This window comes from Dermacentor albipictus, chromosome 8, assembly GCF_038994185.2.
Source record: "Dermacentor albipictus isolate Rhodes 1998 colony chromosome 8, USDA_Dalb.pri_finalv2, whole genome shotgun sequence".
Lineage (NCBI taxonomy): Eukaryota > Metazoa > Arthropoda > Arachnida > Ixodida > Ixodidae > Dermacentor > Dermacentor albipictus.
Genome location: NC_091828.1, coordinates 55,734,713 through 55,753,704, shown reverse-complemented (window position 1 = coordinate 55,753,704; position 18,992 = coordinate 55,734,713). Strand labels below are relative to the sequence as shown.

At 48.3% G+C, this 18,992-nt stretch overlaps 1 protein-coding gene across 2 annotated transcripts in view; it reads right to left on the bottom strand.

Annotated features, from left to right (window-relative positions):
• LOC135921732 (chitinase-3-like protein 1) overlaps positions 1 to 18,992 on the bottom strand; it is a 71,718-nt gene that overhangs the window by 31,066 nt on the left and 21,660 nt on the right. For both annotated transcript variants that reach the window (XM_065456032.1, XM_065456033.1), the window contains exon 6: positions 2,914 to 3,090. In XM_065456032.1, the coding sequence (XP_065312104.1) occupies positions 2,914 to 3,090 (177 nt within the window). The remainder of the gene's footprint in view (positions 1 to 2,913; positions 3,091 to 18,992) is intronic.

The window sequence follows — 18,992 nt, the reverse complement described above, 5'->3', positions numbered from 1 at the left end:
TTGTGGAGGGTGCGTTTCCGACACGTCAAATGTACACTCTTAGAGGATCGACTGCAATGCACGTTGGTACTGGGTGGTCACGCGCTACGACGATTGTGGCTGCTGTGGATGCATATTTAGTAGGCAGGGTGAGGCAGGTCCGTAGAACTTCTGTTTGTGTATACTCTGGAGTGTGTGAAAATTCATTTTACTGGTGTAATTTCAGTGTAAGTCAAACGCAAGCCACCGGAAGAGGGCGGTGGGACAATTGGAGAGCTGTCCTCCCCATTGTGATGGTTGAGTTCGGGCATGAAATGGATGGTAGCTGGCCCATGCCGCCATCCAACTTATCCACGATGAGGACGTTGTTGAAGGGAGATGCTTGTTCTCAACGAGAACGAGGCATATGGGTTTTATTTACAGTATCTACATGAGAATGTTACAGTTCATCAGTCTAGTATGACTGAAAGGAATGCACACTGAGGAGCCGACAACGGCTCCTTAAATACATTCTGTCCTCCCTAGATCCCTAGGTGAGGGAAAATGGCCGTTCGACCAAACGGAGTGTCCAAAGTTGCCCTAGCCGACCCGCCTTTCGGGGGGGGGGGGGGGAGGGCTTACGCACTCACTTCCATACAGGTTGCAGTGACCACACAAAGGTGATAGGGTTCTCGCAAACACGGTGCTGCCCCGAGTAGGCGCCTCTTTATCCCAGAGTCGACGCCGCAGACAATGGCCGCCGCGTCTGTCCATTGACTGACGACTTATAGGCTGCGTGAGACGGCACTGCCAAACATCTCCCCGGAGCTCCCCTGCTCCAAACAGACCATGATGGTGTCGGCGTACACATTAAGAATACTTTCTCCGCCGACTGCGTCTCGACATCTCGGCGGCATTCCGTTGCGGGCGCGGCGCGTTGTACTCCTTACAAAACGAGCCGCCGCCGTAGCCATGGCGGTGCCTTTCCATCAGTCGCTTCCCCGAAGACCGCCAGCCCCCACCGGTCGAACGTAACACCATGCGCTCCACCTCGTCATCAGAACCCTCGGACGCACCAAAGACGCCATCAGAACACCTTCAGCTTTGAGGCGTATAAACCCCGTATTCTAGATCGTTCCTCCACTAAACACTCCACCCCTACTCAAGAAAGAAGATAGCAGCGCCGCCCTTCCACAAAAAAATGGTCACTGCCCTTCACGATCATCGACGGCAATTCTTGCGAAATGTGGTTTCTTTATCAATCGAGGGGAGCTGCTGTGTTCAGCTCGGTGGAGTGTAGGAATAGGTTCGAGTCGAGGAGCGCTTGAGAATACGGGGCTAAGTTGTAATGTAGTCAGCAACAGCTCAAAAAAATTACACCTGCCATCGTTGCTTAGTGGCTATGGTATTGGACTGATAAGCACGATGTCGAGGGATCGAAACCAGGTCACGGCAGCCGCATTTAGATCGGGGGTGAAATGCGAGTACATCCGTATACTTATATTTACGTGCACGTTGAAGAACCCCAAGTGGTCCAAATTATTCCGGAGTCCCCTACTACGGCGTGCCTCACTTAAAATTTAAAAAAGTCAGTTCGCTCGAAAGGCGAAGCATCGATTACGATAGCGAATCAGTAGACAGCCTTAAGAAGTAAGGATAATTGTTTTATCGGCATTATAAACTTGGAAATATTCGCTTACTAACTAAATTAGCAAGCATGGTGTCAGCGCGCACAAGCAAGCATGAACACATCACACGCGATGAGTGCGAACACGCTCTCAAAGGACTGGCGCGAGCAAGTGCGGCAGCAGCAGCGAGCGAAGTGACCTTCGTGCTGCATGATGCTCGAATGCAAGAGCGGCGAGGGCACCGTGCTCACAAAGGTACTAGCCGTATGCGGATCCCATTCAAGACACGGCGCGCGCGGCCGCGCTAAGTGCGCCCCCCTCCTTCCCGCACTGCCTCCCCGCTTTCCTTTCTATCGCGCGCGAGACTGAACCGCGATCGTAATTTCCTCTCGCGCCCAGTCGCGAAATCGCAGTTGCTGCCGGAGCACAACGGCGTACACTCCTCTGCTCCCTCCCATCCCCCAACGGCCTTTCGCACGACGGAAGACGACGCGTTTGCTCACCGCCTTCCTCCTTTGCCCGCCACTGATTGTGCCGCAATCGTTGAATTCCCTCGCATGCTTTCACTCGCACATACAGTATACGACGTGAGGTCACGGTGTATTAACACTTGCTCTTTATACGTACCATCACGGCGATGGCGGCGACAAAAATGCACCTGGAGTGTCCATATTATTGTTATCGCAATAAAATTACAAACGAGCTCCACCCAGACAAACTCACTGCACTTGGCCTTCAACTCTGAAAGAGAGCCTGAGCAGCTAGAACTGACTCACAGCTTGATGACCTCGCTCTGCTAACGTAGGCTAATTCAAAAATAGACGATAGTTGGTAGCTAAAATACTTCGATTGACAGAGCAGTGATACCATGATCATACTACCATAATGCCTAGACGTTGAGGTTTCTTCCTGAAAACGCTGACACAGACTAATCTGTACGGAGAAGGTAGTTGTTCCAAACACACGAAGCCATTTGACGTCAGGTAAATGAGCGAATCTACTTCGTGGGTGCATCTATGCAAATGGCATTTGAGTTGGAGGGCGTACATATAACCTTCCATTTATTAGGTTGTCACCGACTACAGTTGCTCTTATAGCTGGCGCTCGTTGCAACGAATGCGCCTCCGTGACTGGGTTAAGCGAGAGCACGCGCACTTTACGACGGCGCCTTTGTATCGGCGGTGTAAATCTGACCACCTGCTGTAAAAAGGAGCGCAAGAACCAACTACGGCTGTTCTCTATTATTACTATTGCCTTTTATTCAACTTATCTTCTATTGCGTATTGGGTACTGGTGCTGTAAAGAAAATGTTAATTCAAACACTCACCTGTTTAAGTTGCCGGGTCCTTGTGTCCTCATGTGGCCGCTGAATATTCTGTCGGTCACTCGGTATCCCGTTGCCCGGAAGGAGACGGTGAAGCAAACGCGCGACAGGTTCATGTGATCCCGCATCGTGACCAGGTGGTATTTGAGAATCTCCGAAATGGTAGTGCGGTCGTCGGAGCTGTTACGCGCAAAGAAGAAATGAGCGTAATTCTCTGGTACAAAAAAAAAGACAGTTAGTTGCGCGAAAACTTTGACAGTAATAAATCGCTTAACAGCATCGCTTCATCTACTGAACTGTAAGCACGTGCAATGTCGGGAAAAATTTTGCGACACCTCATTGAGGATGGACTGCGCATAGGAACTGCGCTAATGAGCAGCGGCAGCTATACGGCAAGGACACGGGCGACGCTGTCTGCGCTCGATCCACGTTTTAGAGTACTAAACTATATCATACTATACGCAATATTTGACGCAATGTACATTTAAACAGTAATTTAGTTCAATAACGCCATTGCGCTTGGCGGACGGCCTAGATGAATGAGGATGTACGCTGCACTTCGTCATACGTGTGTGCTCGTGATATACGTCATTTGTGGAGGTGGTGCTTCTGTAACGTCGTCTAACGTCTGCAGCAGCTCCGCTGTATATCCAGTTTCTCGTGGTGGAGGGGAAATTTTTTTTCGGACTGGGCGGCCCTGCGCAATGTTACGAATGTAAAAAACTTCAAGGACGCTTAAGCTTCGCCTTTAAGATTGAAACGCGACAGCTTTCGAAGATCCCTGACTGCTTCTCACGCTTCCCAGCAACTTCAGCTAATGTAACCGTAATGTTTACCGGGAAATGCTGGCGGCGAACGCTATACCCGAATGCGAGCTTTCTAGTAGAAACGCGGCCTCCTCGTGGGCCGCGGATGGATGGATGGATGTTATGAGCGTCCCCTTTGGAACGGGGCGGTGGGTTGCGCCACCAAGCTCTTGCTACTATACAGCCTAATATTCTACCTAGGTTAAAACAATGAAAAAAGAAAAAAAAACACTATGTACTACCACGCCCAAATTTTCTGATCCCCTATTGCGAACTGTGCTTTTGTACTTCTCCGTCTTTTGTCGTTTCCCTACTTTTCTTCCACCAATTCTCCAGTCGCCTCTTACTAATGTCTATTGCGGACATGTTTGCTTTACCACTGCTCCCTCTGAACCCAAGGGCTTCAAGGAGGCCAGTGGTGCCTAAATCGACCGCTGGGTAGACGTCTTCACATTCTAATAACACATGCTCCGTAGTTTCCCTAGCTTTACCACAGCAAGCACATGCTTCTTCTTCCTTCTTATATCTCGCTTTATAGGTGCGTGTTATAAGGCATCCTGATCTCGCTTCGAAAAGTAATGAGCTTCCCTTTGAGTTATCATAAATGGTTTCTTTCCTGATTTCGTTTTTTCCTCTTAAGTAGTTACTCATGGCAGGTTTCTTTTCCATTGCCGCCACCCATGAGATTAATTCAGCTTCTCTTACTTTCCGCTTGACCTTTGTTGTGTTGTCCACCCTACAGGCCGCATACTTACTGGTAAGCTTCCTAGTTCTTTTCCTCCACTGTGAATCAACGTTTTTCCTGTACAGATACCTGAACACTCTCCCAGCCCATTTACTTTCTTCCATAATCCTCAGCCGTTCTTCATACTCAATTTTACTGCGAGCTTCCCTCACTTCAAAACTAGTCCAGCCCATATCACCCTGCACAGCTTCATTTGAGGTCTTCCCGTGAGCGCCCAATGCGAGGCGACCCACTGACCTTTGGTTCCCGTCGAGTCCTGATTGTACCCCTGATTTATAGCAAACAACCGCAATTCCAAAAGTAAGTCCTGGAACCATTACACCTTTCCACATACCTCGGTGGACCTCGTACCTATTGTATCCCCATAGCGCTCTGTGCTTCATTATGGCTGCACTTCTCTTCCCCTTTACTGTTATGTTTTTTTCCTGTGTTTCCATATATCCATTGCCTTCGTTTATCCATATACCAAGGTATTTATATTCTGTTACCCGAGGTATTTCTTCGCCCTGTATCTCCACTGTCTGTTCACTGTTTTCATTGAATACCATAACACCTGATTTTATAACACTAAACTTCAAACCTAAATCGTTGCCTTCCTGTCCACAGATATTAGCCAGACGTTCCAAATCACTTTGCTTGTTAGCTAGCAACACAATGTCGTCCGCATAAAATAAACCTGGGAGTTGCTGCTCTATTACTGTACCCGCCTGTTTGTATGAGAGATTAAACCTGATATTACTTCCTTCTAGCGCCCTCTCCATCCTCACCATGTACATAATAAACAATAGCGGGGATAAAGGGCACCCCTGCCTCAGTCCCTTGTTGATATGAACTTTCTCCTCGCTCCTCATCCCTTCCCATTCAACGCAAACGGTATTTTCTAGGTAAATCTCTCTCAAAAACTGTATGCAATCGTTACCTAAGCCTTCCCCTTCCAGGATATCCCACAATATGTTGCGGTCCACGTTGTCGTAGGCTCCTGTAATGTCTAAAAAGGCCACATACAACGGTCTGCTTTCTGGTTTTGATATTTCAATACACTGAGTAAGAACAAACAAGTTGTCATCCAAACGCCTACCTATTCTGAAGCCATTCTGAAGCTCTCCCAAAATGCCATTATTCTCTGTCCATGCTTGAAGCTTTAATTTGATTGCCTGCATTGCTAGCCTGTATATTACCGATGTAATGGTCAACGGTCTATACGAGTGAATTCTGTCTTTCTCCACCCTTCCTTTATAAATCAAATTCATTCTACTTTGTGGCCAACTGTCTGGTATTCGTCTATCTTTTAAAGTTCTTTCGACTGCTTTCACCAGAGCTTCCTTACTTTTTGGTCCTAGTTCATTTATCAGCCTAATGGGAACCTCGTCTAGCCCTGTGGCTGTACGCTTAGGAATTTTCTCTTCCGCTTTCTTCCAGTTTAAATTTGTTAGCACCAGCTGCTTTTCCCCTTGGGTCTCTTCCATGCTCTTTTTTTCAACAAGTATAACCTCGTCATTGCCTTGGAAATATTCGGCTGTTGCTTTTCGGATGTAATTTATTGCCGCTTCTCCTTCGAGTCTGTTTTCATCTTCGTCTAGGATATGTTGTTGTATTGTTGTTGACTTCCTGCCTAATAATTTTATGTGGCTCCAAAATATTCTAGGTGCGGCCTTCTGTTTCTCAAGTATTTCTGACAACCAACGTTCACTTTCACCTTTTAATTTTGCTTGCACCAGTATTTGAACCATAGACTTTTTCTCCCGGTATATTTCCCATTTACTAGTTACTTCATCCTGTGGCAACTGCGCCTTCTTTGCCTGCCTGTGCTCTCGAGACGCTTTCTGTCGTTCGGCGATCGCTTCTCGTATCTCCTTGTTCCACCAGCTTTTCGGTTTCTTTTTCCTTTCCAACGAACATGTTGGTTCTCTTTCCGTATTTCTGTCTTTATTACACTTATAAGCTCACCATATTCCCAATCTTTACTTGGCGATTTGCCAAGTTCTTCCTCAACTCTAGTGACTGTATTTGCTATTTGTTCAGCGTTCAAATTTGGACTGGCCATTTTGCTCTCCTTGCTCTTTTTCCCAACTACACGTCCCATTTTCAATATGATGCGTTTATGGTCACTCCCTATGGTGTTAAACCCTTCCTCATCGATGACCATTTCTCTCAACTTATCATGAATTCCTTCTGTCATCAGACAGTAATCAATGGTCGATTGCCGGTTTCCCACTTCCCACGTGATCTGTCCTTCACACTTAGGCCCTGTATTCACGATCGCGAGGTTATTTTGCTCACAAAGGTCCAGCATTGACTTCCCGTTATTGTCGGTATAGCCATCTAAATCCTGTATGTGGGCATTCATGTCACCTACTAGGACAATTTCAGCACCACTCCCGAAACCCTTAATATCAGCGCTTATGCATTCCACTAACTCTTTATTCTTCTCTGTGGAATTTTTTCCGGTCCACAAATACGTAACTCACTCATTGTACCTGATAACCAAAGATGCTCTTGACATTGTGAATTGACTCTTTTCCATTTGGCTCCCTGATGGATGAGCGTTCCGACTCCCCCTCCCTTTCTTTCCAACTTAGTTCTGTTGCGCCCTTCCCAAATATAATTGTCAATAACTGATGGCTCTTCTGAGTCTCTAAGGTGCGTTTCTGTAACCGCATACACCACTATTTGTTCTCTGTGTAACTGCTCCTGAATCTCTGCCGACTTTTCCTTTCTTCTGCCACCCTGCATGTTTATGTAACCTATTGCATGGCGAGCTCTTTTTCTTGTTTTCCTCCTTTTTCTATTATCGACGGCGATGCTCTTCTGATGTTCCCCTAGGGGACCTTCTTCACTACTATCTACTCTGACCTCCTGAGCGCCCGCGGGCTCCCTAAAAAATCAACAGCGGGACCACCAAGTCGCCAGCCCACTTCTCGTGCTAACCTGTAATTGAAGTGGATCCCGTCTCGTTTAAAACCACCGCAACTTCTCACTTTCCTGTTTACTTCGACAACCTCGAAGCCTTTCTCTCGGCTCATTTTCCATATTGCCTCATTAGCAGCCACTACGGCTCTTTGTACGTGACTGTCACGCACAGGCACCTCCGGCACCGTGCACACCACGATCTGCACCTGAGGGGATAGCTCACGCAAGTCGTCCACCCCCTTCGCCAAGCGTTGGGCTAGCCCTGGCCCTTTCCTGTTTAGGACGTCATTTAGCCCGCCTGCTACTTCGACGAGGTTGCGCACGTGGGCATTTTCCGCGAGCTTTTCTTTTGCTCGCTCCATGACAGAACCCAGTGTGCGCCCTGGAAATGTCCCTACCGCCACTCTTTTGTCGCCTTTCACCCTCTCCACAATTGCTTTTGAGCACCCAGCCAGGTTTGAATCTGAAGTAGAAGCTTAGCGCAAATAAAACCACGAACACAAGGGAGACAGACAAGGACAAGCGCTACTCACAACTGTTTATTGGAAAGGAAGGATGGTGCATATATATATATCCTCTTGTCACGCATGCGCGTACCAAGCAGAAGTGAAGCCGGAACATGCACATCAAAGGCGATCGCGCAAGAAGTTAAATTCGGCATCCAGTAATGTGATAGAAGGCTCACTCACACGCTTACTCACACGCGTCTTCCAGGCTCGCTCTTGAGGCTTTCTTTATCAAGAAGAATAGAGATAGATGTGTGAGTGAGCCTTCTATCACATTACTGGATGCCGAATTTAACTTCTTGCGCGATCGCCTTTGATGTGCATGTTCCGGCTTCACTTCTGCTTGGTACGCGCATGCGTGACAAGAGGATATATATATATGCACCATCCTTCCTTTCCAATAAACAGTAGTGGGTAGCGCTTGTCCTTGTCTGTCTCCCTTGTGTTCGTGGTTTTATTTGCGCTAAGCTTCTACTTCAAATTATGGACGACCAACTAGCCCAACAGTCAACCCTACCAGGTTTGAATCGCCTGCAATAATCACCCTTTCACTCTCTCCTACCTCTCCCTGTTTCCCTTTGTCATTTTCCGCGTGATTCGGACTCGAAAAGGGGCATTGTCCCCTCGGCTCGTGCTTTTTCCGCGTAGCGGCCTCAAGGTAGGTGCTCCTCTTTCCAGCTAACCCTTCATTACCCTGCCTGCGTTCCACGTATTTCTCTGACCCTCCCACGCCTGTCGCGTCGGGGGTCTGCGTTCCATTGTCACGCACATTCTCGGTCACAATGGCTATCCTGTTCAACTTTTCCTCGGCTGCTTCCAGTCTCTTTTCAACTATCTTCCATGCCTCACGCTCTGTGTTTAGCTCATTTTTGAGCTCTTGCACCTGTTTGTGAAGCTCTTCCTGGAAACTCTCCATTTTCTGCATCCTAGTATCGACATCACATTGTGTGCCGGTTGATTCGACGCCCTCTCCATTCTCACCCGTCTCCTCATCTGCCTTGAGGGACCGCCCCCGTACTGCCTGCTTTACCGGCTTTCTCGCCATTGCACGGCTTTTTGCAAATACCATAATACTACATCAATGCAGAGCACGTGCCTTCTAAAAAAACCGATACGCACAGGATCCAAACCCTCAAACTGCCGCAAAGCAACTCTCACCACTGTTTCAAAAACAATCAATGCCGCGGAGACCAAAGGTATGACGCGCTCAACCACGCGGTCACGCTCTCACTTTTCTACCAAACACGCACAGTAAAACCACTAATAGCTATTTCTCTTGCCACTTCCAAGCTACTACTTAAACACTACAAACACTCAACGTCCCACTAGGCTGCACATGTTGGAACACGTGGCACCAAAGGACGCTCTAATCATCCTGCAAAACAAACGTACACGAAGCACACCCGCGCACCCGAAATACGAGACAAATAAAAAAATGGAAAGAAACGGAAAAACCCCGAATTACTATTTAACTGCAAAAAAACAGCAAATAAAAACAGGAGCAAGCTCAAAGCATGCACAAAAACTTATGATTTCGTCGTCGCCACGGAGCTCCGAAAAGCACATCCATTCGCGACAATGCGAGCGCCATCTGGAGGTGCTGGAAGGAACCGGGTGTGCCGCCCCGCCTCGCGGCCGCAGAGATGTGGGCGCGCTGTCGCGCGCAAATCTCGGGCGCCGTGGTCGTTTATGAATTGCAGAAACGCTGGAAAAGGGGTTTCTGTTTGTGTCTCCACGTAACAAAATTATATTTTCTCGTATATTCAAATTACAATCCGACGCTATCAAGCCTGTAGGTGGTCTGGAAGTCGTACTGTACGATTTTTTCTTATGTATTTGTCTTTGAGAAATTCAATTAGTTCAGTAACTTCTTTGCCCTACACGGAGGGTTTGCGTGGTTCCACATGCGTGCTTCGGAATGATTTTTGCCTACACTACGGTCGACACGGGACGCTGACGTTATGGCGTTAAGAATAGTCTTTTCGAACCAACCACGGGAAGGTGATCAATTCAAAGCTACACCAATGAACAGTCTTCCGCGGAAGGCGTGAATGCTAGCGTAGGCAGGGGGGGGGGGGGGACACTCCGTATACATCCCATTGGCCGTTTTCGAGCAGACGCTCTTTCGACGCTAGCACCAAGGTCCCCTTCAGTTACGGCCCTAACCAACGGGCGACGCATTAAGCAAAATGGCGGCGCACATGATTGTTTACGTTGTCATGGCAACAGCAACAGCAGCCGCGCGGCACCTCCTCTCCTAAACGTTTTTCTTTCCTTTTTGTTTTTATTATGCCGACCCGCTCCACTCCCTTTCCCCCATGCCGCGCGCGCCGCTCACTTTTTTTTTGTTTTTACCCGTAAGCGGCTCGTTTTTTCTTTTTTATAGCGCGCTTGTTACCGCGCGTCACGCGCCAGCTCGCAAGCAATGCGCGCGCTACGCCGCACATTGGCATTGCTTGCGAGCTGGCGCGTGGTGCGCCGTGGGCTATGCGTTGGCACGCACGCAGTCTTGCCCATACTTATATTATACCAGCATGTGCCGGGACATAAAAAAAATTCCACTTCCAACACAACAGATGTTTAGTCTCGCTTTATTGACTTCGTTTCCGAAAAGAGATTTTTCTTACAACGTGGTGTGATACGCGCTCAAAAAATGAGCAAAAGTGAGAGGTGCATGACATATACAAGAGTACTAAAGACAAAAGTTCACAGATGGTGAAATACCAAAAGAAAGTGCTAGAAAACGCGAAGGCCATTTCATGTACACACATATAAAAACAAGATTTTTATATAATGTCCTCAAGACCTAAATGTAGACGAGCTCCTGATATGTGCACTAAGATATTGCACAAAATTGGTCGACGTGTATGACATAGTCATGACAACTATAAAAAGGGAAAACTCACTGGTAATGGCAAAAACAATGACACGCGAAATACCTGAAAGATAGAATAAAATGCTAACATTGTTTGATTGAGAGCCATACCAAAAGAAAGCTTACTATAAATCTGCGCGAAAGTATATGAAATGCTTGACATGTTCATTACTGCTGAACAAATTGAAAAAAAAAACATGGCAGAAAAAAATAACATTGTACTAAAAACTGAAACACACATTATCACATTATTTTGCACTTGGCCACAACTTGAGTAACGGTGGCAAGGGGAACAGAAGGTAGTCGGCTTTTGCAGCAGCACATAGAAAACATTCGCAGAAAGGCTTATTCCTCAATCAAAGACGAGGTAAAACAAGCCAACACGACTTTTCTTTCTACACGAATGCAATGCTTAGCAATAAAATTACGTCACTTAAGGCACTAAGTCGTACCTACTGGGCTCTCCCTTGTATAATAAACACGAACTGCAAAAATCTGCATGTAGGACACTTGCAATGCTCATGCTTTCCAGAGGGAAAAAAAGCGTATCATGCCTACACATGAAGGTTGTTCACGCGGTTTTCCCATCGGGGGTTACTGAGATAGTACACAAACACTAACAGTAATTTTTCAGCTGTAAGTTGGTTTGTAGAGCGTGATACACAGAAAAAGCACTGAGGGCGGTATGGAAAGCTGGGCAAGTTACTGAAGTTGCAGAATGAGACTTGGCACAGAAAAACACAAGTCACAGCCCAGGTGACAATGAGGAGGAGCACCTATTTGTCAGCTTTCTCTACCGGGAAGATGCAAGTGTAGCACAATCAAGGCGCAACGACGTCCGGAGCCTCATGGAGTACACAAATGGACAGGGCTGTGTTCGTGTACATGCGCCTTCTGATGTCCTTGGGTCTGAGCGCTCACCTGTTGTCTTTAGGCACCCGGAACAACCTTGCAGGACTTGTTTTTGAGGTATTTGTGCACCACTGCACGATGCACGAGTGGTACGAGTCGTGAAACAGGTGAAACATCGCGGAGCACAAGCACACAGCTACCGACGACCACAGAACTGACGAAACTAGCCACGTCGGTCAACGCACAGCAGCGCACGCATCTCGATGACAGTAGATAACAAAAATAAAGCGTTACATAGCGGACTAAGCAGCAGCCGGGCCGGCAGGGATGGCACGGCGGCGCGGCGCCTAGACAGTTGAAGGTGAGGGAGTTGAGAGGGTACTACGAGAGAGGGCGCAGGGAGAGGAGTTGAGCGGGGGGAAGGGCTTCGCCACCTGGATCGGCGCGCGTGCGCGCGACGATCTACGAGGCCATGCAAGGGAAACGCATTTTTGCGTCGCCCATTACAGAGATGGCGCCAATTTCCTGTGCCACCAGAAAGGGGAGTGTCCCCCCCCTGGCGTAGGAACCTTATGCAAGCATGTGCGGGAGTGCCGCCAGTGGCGTTGCAGGCAGCCCACCTCGACGGTACGCGAGATGAGAGCGAAGAAAAAAATGACCGCCCTTCCACTAGTGTGACGAGGGATGCAAGCGAAGCCCGGGATCCGCGGCTCTTCGTTGCCGTAACGCCTCGGTTTCGCCCTTCACGAGGAGGGCCACATGCCCACGACGAGCCCTCTCTCGAGCGAGTTCCCGGCGCCATATCCAGACCAAAGCATTTATTTCTCCCTGTATCTGGCACATTTATTTTATTCTGGTCTCGATAATCGATATGTACCACCTGTCAAGCACACAGGGCAGATTTTTCCACTGTTTATGGAGCTGTCCCAAGCCCATGACGGTAGAGCCTACTCCCAACCCTACCTTTTCCTCGTGGAAAACCGCTCTTCAGGCAATTCGCTTGGATGACCCGCTCTGGCTGGTAGACCGGGCCTGACTAGATATGTCGGCCAGGCGGCTCCCGGACGTCTAGGCGCCCAACCGCATTTAAATAGATCAAGTATTTTTTTGCTATTCATCCATCCCTGTGGCGTTCATCAAACGCCACCTGTTCTTCAGCCGAACGCACGAAGCGCGGCCCGCTCCCGTTGCCATGCCTTCAACGCAGCCTGCTCTTCGGTAGAACGAACCAAACGCGGCCTCCCCATCTGACTGCCGGGCCTGGACTGGCGGGAAACGGCGGGCGTGAGGGAAGCGAACACGCCACCACACCCTTTCCCTCCTTAGGAGGGGACGCCTGTGATTGGCTCGCGCCTTGCGCTGCGTCTACTTCCTCATGCGTATAAAACCTCGCTTTAAAGGTGGCGTATGATGAACCGACAGTGGCTCAATGGGTTAACGTGGTGGTCTCGCAGCCCAGAGGTCGGTAGTTGGAATCCGCAGCCCGACGATCAATTTTTATTTTCGGACGGCTTGGCTTGCTTCGCACGGCAACACAAACACCGACGCCGACACGAGTAAGGCAATAAAGGCCTTGCTTGAAAACCGTCCGCTTTCGTCCGCGTCCCAAAGAAACGATCTGATAAATTGAGCTGTACGTTTACTGGCCGTTCTTCTCAGACAAGTGTATGCACCATGGCGTGGCGTCCACCCAGTTGAACAGCAGGAACACGAATGGACGTGGGCACAGCGCTCAGGCCAGCTGCGGAAGACAGAAAGGTCTTCTGGCACCGCCGCCGGAGCCGATTGGCCGGGCGTTGGCGGTGCGTCCACGTGGCTTCGTCACTTTTGCAGCCAAACGCACTATGCATCTCTGGAGACCTAACCATCCGCGCCCGAGACTCACATGCGCGTCGATACCGCAACAGCACTGCTGCGACTGCACCTAGAGCTTCCGTATTAAGGCGAAAGCATCAGACGGCTCATGGGACTAAAAATTCGATGTCCGCCGTTATGCCAGCCGGCGTCAATCCACCTAAATGTATAGAGAGTTGAACCCTCCACCTTTGGTGGGAGTCAGACCCGCGGCGTATGGTGCTAATTTGGGCGAATTCGGCCATCAATTTATAAGAAAGCCTGAAGCCGAGGCGAAGAAAGCGTTAGCACGACCTGTGGCGTTAATTAGCACAAAGTTAATTAGGATCGAGTTAATTAAGGCACTCGTACCTACTACCCTTGGTGGGAGTCAGACCCTCCACTTTTGATGAGAGTGGAACCCACGTGGAGATATAGGCAAACCGGCCAAATTTCCAAGTTGGATTCCAATCGACATCCGGAAGGTCGAGAGTCGAACCCATGAAATTCGCTCGAAGTTGAACCTAGCGCAGCTGGTGGGAGCCCAAAACAGGACATTTGGCTTGAGTTAAAGCTTGGTTCATTAAGGCACTCGAACCCACAACCTGACATGGAGATATGGGTGAACCGAGTTTTGATTCCAATAGGGAAGAACCTACTAGCTTTTGTTTTATTAAGGCGTTGTTAAATAAGATATAGTTTATTAAAGCATTCAAACCCACGATCTTTGTTGGAAGTTGAACCCGCGAAGTAAATTTAGGTGCAGTTAATTAGGCAGAGGTAATTATGCCACTGGAACGCACGACCTTTGGCGGCAAAAAACAAGTAATAGGATGTAACGCATACGAATGTGAAGGTCAAGTGACGTAATGAATGTCTTGGGAGCGGGCAGACTTGCGTCATCCTCTTTAGCATACGCTAAAGTGACTGCCAACCTTTTGCAGCTAGCTTTGTAAATAAGGGGAAGTAATGTGGTTTTGCTAACAGACAAATAAATATGAAAGCCGGGGTGCGGTGGAAGAAAGCGAAATCATGCGCACACGAACAAGCACACACAGTACACACTATGCTGTTGAGAGCCTCATGCATACTTTCGAACTGCGGAAGGGATAAATACATGGAAAAAAGCTGCTGAGAAATTAGAGGTTGTGTAATGAAAAAGAAATGAAGTCAAGCGCAATGCTGGCACCCCTGGAAATGAAACAATCGTGTTGAATTCTGGAGTTTCGCGTGCCAAAACCACGATTTCATTACGAGGCACGCCGCACTGTTTGACTCCGGAATAATTTTGGCCACCTAGGTAAATAACGCGCGCCGAATGCACGGCACAGCGGTGATTGTGCATTTTGCTCCAATCGAAATGCGGCCGCTGCGGCCGACTTTCGATCCCCCGCCTTCGTGCTTAGCATCGCAACGTCAAAATCACTATGCCACCACTGCGGGTGAAATGAAAATGATTGAAGCAAGGTTAAAGAAATTAAATTGAATTATGGGGTTTTACGTGCCAAAACCGCTTTCTGATTATGAGGGCCGCCGTAGTGGAGGGCTCCGGAAATTTCGACCACCCGGGGTTTAACTTGCACCTATATCTATGTACACGGGTGTTTTCGCATTTCGCCTCCATTGAAATGCGGCCGCCATGGCCGGGATTCGAATTGAAGTAAGGTTGCCACGCTGAAGGATATATAGACTTGCGCTAATGGAACAATGGCCAGTACACGATACTGTAGGTGATATTAAGGGAAATTGTTATTGTTGGGCAAGTCATGCACTGCTTATGAAGCATACAGGCTGTGTCAACGAACACTTCCGAAAAATTTCAAAGATAGCCTGTTGCAGCTAGCACAATTCTAGTGCATGAGATGGCCTACTAGAGGAGGTGGACATTACTTGCACAAAAATTGAAATGCATAATCGATTAACTGAAAAAAAAACACTAATTACGTTTTTAAGTAATTATCTCATGAACCATATTGTAATTTAGGCGGATCCACTTGAAACGAATTCTCAGGATGACACCAATTCCGAAATTTGTGTAGAAATGCAGTGGCGTTCCAGTTACCTTATTATGAAAACGTCGCTTTATGCATTGCGGCGCGAAAGTAACTGGAACACCAATGCATTTATCGACAAAGTTCGGGAATTATTATTTCGAAACTGGTGTCATCCTGAGAATTCATTTTAAGTGGATCCGCCTTGCGAACTCCACGGCTATAATTTCTAAATTAAGATATGGGCCATAAGATAATTAGTTAAAGAAGTAATTAGTGAAATTTTGTGAGTTAGTCGACTACGATAGCGCTATTGCGCTATCGTAGTCGTGCAAAAGAACCGTGCGCACAGACTGTGGCTAACGGAGCGGCCGTGGCTCTAAGCATCGGCTTCAGAGTGCGTCAGCACCGTGGACACTTGCACACGGAAAGGGAAGCGCGGTCGTCCCACGTACGGTTGAGAGCGCTGCGATGCGATAGCGCACGAACGTAGTCACGTGGTTCTATTTTGTAGGAACAAATGGCCAACAAAGAATTGCATTTATTTACCAGGTGACTTCGTTAATGTCGCGGCTACTGTTGTCGAGCGTACATGTCGCATGGCGCTAGTCCAGTTTCTTCTTCAACCGCGGAGCTCTATGAGCACTGCCCACTACGTGGCCACCGCCCCCCCCCCCACCCCTAGCCATGAAGGCGCTGCCGTTGAGCGGTTTAAGTTATGGAGATGGCACTGCTAGAGTCTAGATGAGTTGGCTTCATGCGGTCAATCGAAACTGTCTCTTCGCGTCCGCTGACAAGAAGTGGGAAAAACTTGCCATCATGCTTCAGGACTTTGAAGGGACCGTCGTAAGGAGCTTGTAAAGGAGCGCGTGTAGCGTCGTGACGAAGAAATACGTGGGTGCTATGCACTAAAAATGGGCTCATGTAAACATTTATGCGGTCGTTATGAAGTTGCGGTGGTATAAGGGTGGTCAATGTAATGCGAGGGCGGTTGGCGTAAGATTGTAACTCATTAGATGACGGTTCCGAGGCGAAGATCTCACCGGGTATGCGAAGTGTCGTGTCCAAAAGGAGTTCTGCTGAGGAACACTGTGCATTTGCTTTCAGAGCTGTGCGAAGACCTCGTAGAACCAAAGGCAGACGCTCTGCCCATGGAATCATGGAGACATGGGCGCGAAGTGCTGCTTTCAGTTGGCGGTGGAAGTGTTCTACCATGCCATTGGAACTTGGGTGATGGGCTGTCGTTCGCATGGTGCGTTACGCCCAGAAGACGGCAGAGAGCGTTAGTCAAATTTTCTTCCTCTATCTGTCGTTATGGTGCGTGGTACGCCATAACGAGAACTCCAGGTACTTAAGAAGTCCTGAGCTACAGACTCTGCAGTGATATGAGAGAGTGGCATTGATTCAGGTCAGCGTGTGAAGTCGTCGATACAAGTGAGTTTGTATCGTTGGTTCGAGGACAGTGGCAGCGGACCGACGACACCGAGGTGAACGTGGCCGAAACTAAAGTCTGGTGGTGGAAAAGGACCAGGCACGCTCACAGTGCGTCGAGTGAGTTTCGCGCGCCGGCACTGTATGCATGCCGAGCCCAGCAACGGACGTCAGGGTTCATACGCGGCTACAAATGGCGAGAAGTGACGAGACGCTGTGTGGCCCGTACTGAGGGGTGCGATAAGGAGTGTAGTGCGTGAAAAACTCGCTGCCGAAATTGTTCTGGAACGTACGGTCGAGGACGACCCGTAGACATGTCCCATATCACTGTGACATTGCAGCCATGCAGTAAGATATTTTAGAAGCAGAGAGAATCGTTGGCAGTCCGGAGTGTTTGAAGTTCACGGTCTGTGCGTTGAGTGGTAGTGAGGCGGACGAAGGCAATTCCGGAATGATCTACTTGGCTTGCATTTATATTGATCCGTCACAGAGCGTCAGAATGGCATCATCGGCACCACTTATATGGCGAATATCAGTAGTGAATTCGGAGATATATGCAAGCTGGCGAGTTTCGCGAGGAGTGCGCGAGGAACTGTTGGCGGTAATAGCTTAACTAAGTGGTTTGTGGTCGGCGAGAATAAAGAACTGGCGCCCTTCGAGGTTGTGACGGAAGGGGTGGACTGCGAGGTACAATCCTAGCAATTCGCGACCGACAGTGCTGTAGGGGTTTTCTTGCGGTGTCAGCTTCCTTGGAATGAAAGGTATAGGCTGCCATGTCTTGTCAACCAGCTATTTAAACACGGCGCCAACAGCTGTCAGAGGCGTCTACCATAACGGACATTAAAGCGTCACGTTGCGGGTGCCAGTAGAGTAGTGGTAGCAACGACGTTCTTGGCAGAGATAAAAGCAGATTCAGCAGCATTAGTCCATGATATAGGCGTGCTAGCTCGTGTTGTGCCAGAGAGTAGAATGTCCAGAAGCGGCAAAATTGAAGCACAACAAGGAAAGAAACGGAAATAATTGATGACGCCCAAGAATACCCGTGATTGCCTGGTGGAAGACGGACATGGAAAATCTTTAATGTCTTGGACACGGAATCGGATGGGTTGAATTTCATGCTAGTCTACTTGATGGCGCAGGAAATTGAGAGAGTCAACGCCAAACTCTCTCTTCGAGAGGTATACAACCATGCCATAATGACGGAGATGTTCAAACACCTCCACGCAGGTCAGATTCGTGTCCTACAGCAGAGCAACTGAATACCAGGATGTCGTCTAAATAGACGAAGCAACAAGGGAGGCCACGGAGTACTTGATTCGACGAACCGCTGAAACGTTTGAGCGGCATTACGGAGGCCGAATGATATGTGCACGTACTCAAACATGCCGAAAGGGGTAGTGATTGAGGTTCTAGGAATGTCTTAAGGCTCGACAAGAATCTGGTGTTAGGCTTTTACTAGATCCAACTTGCTAAATATGCAGCAACTCTGAAGCGATGCGGTGAAATCGTGGATGTGGGGTATAGGGTACCTATCGGGAATCGTCACTTTGTTTAAGGCGCGGTAATCGCCACACGGCCGCCAATCACCCGTCTTTTTGGGCACCATGTGTCAAGCAGATGACCAAGGGCTAGCAGGAGGACCAACGAAGCCCAATTCGAGCATATCGTCGAATACTTGCCTTACAATATTCAGACAGTCTGGTGCAAAGCGGCGAGGTCGGGCGTATACCGGTCATCCTTTAGTCCCAATGTGGTGCGTGACATGATGAGGCTACATGATAATTTCAGCTGCTCGAGGCCCCCGAAAGAAATAAAGCAGGTGCAGAACGAGCAGTCGTTCACTGAAAAGATGCTAATAGAAATCAACAAAAGCTTTGTGAATTGCCAGATATTAAACAGAAACTAGATGTCCTTTTCCAGGTCAATGAAACTGTGGAAAGTATGGTAAAGTCTGTCCAGCGTTTTCAGATCAGTACTATCAAGTACTAGAAGAAATGAAGCTTCAGTCTACTGAAATTGTTGTTTTAAAGAAAAGAGTTGAAAAGATTGAGGCAGTGAACACTGATAAGGAAGTCGTGGAAATGCGACAACAAATTAACAGCTTGGGACAATATAGTAGCAGGAATAATTCAG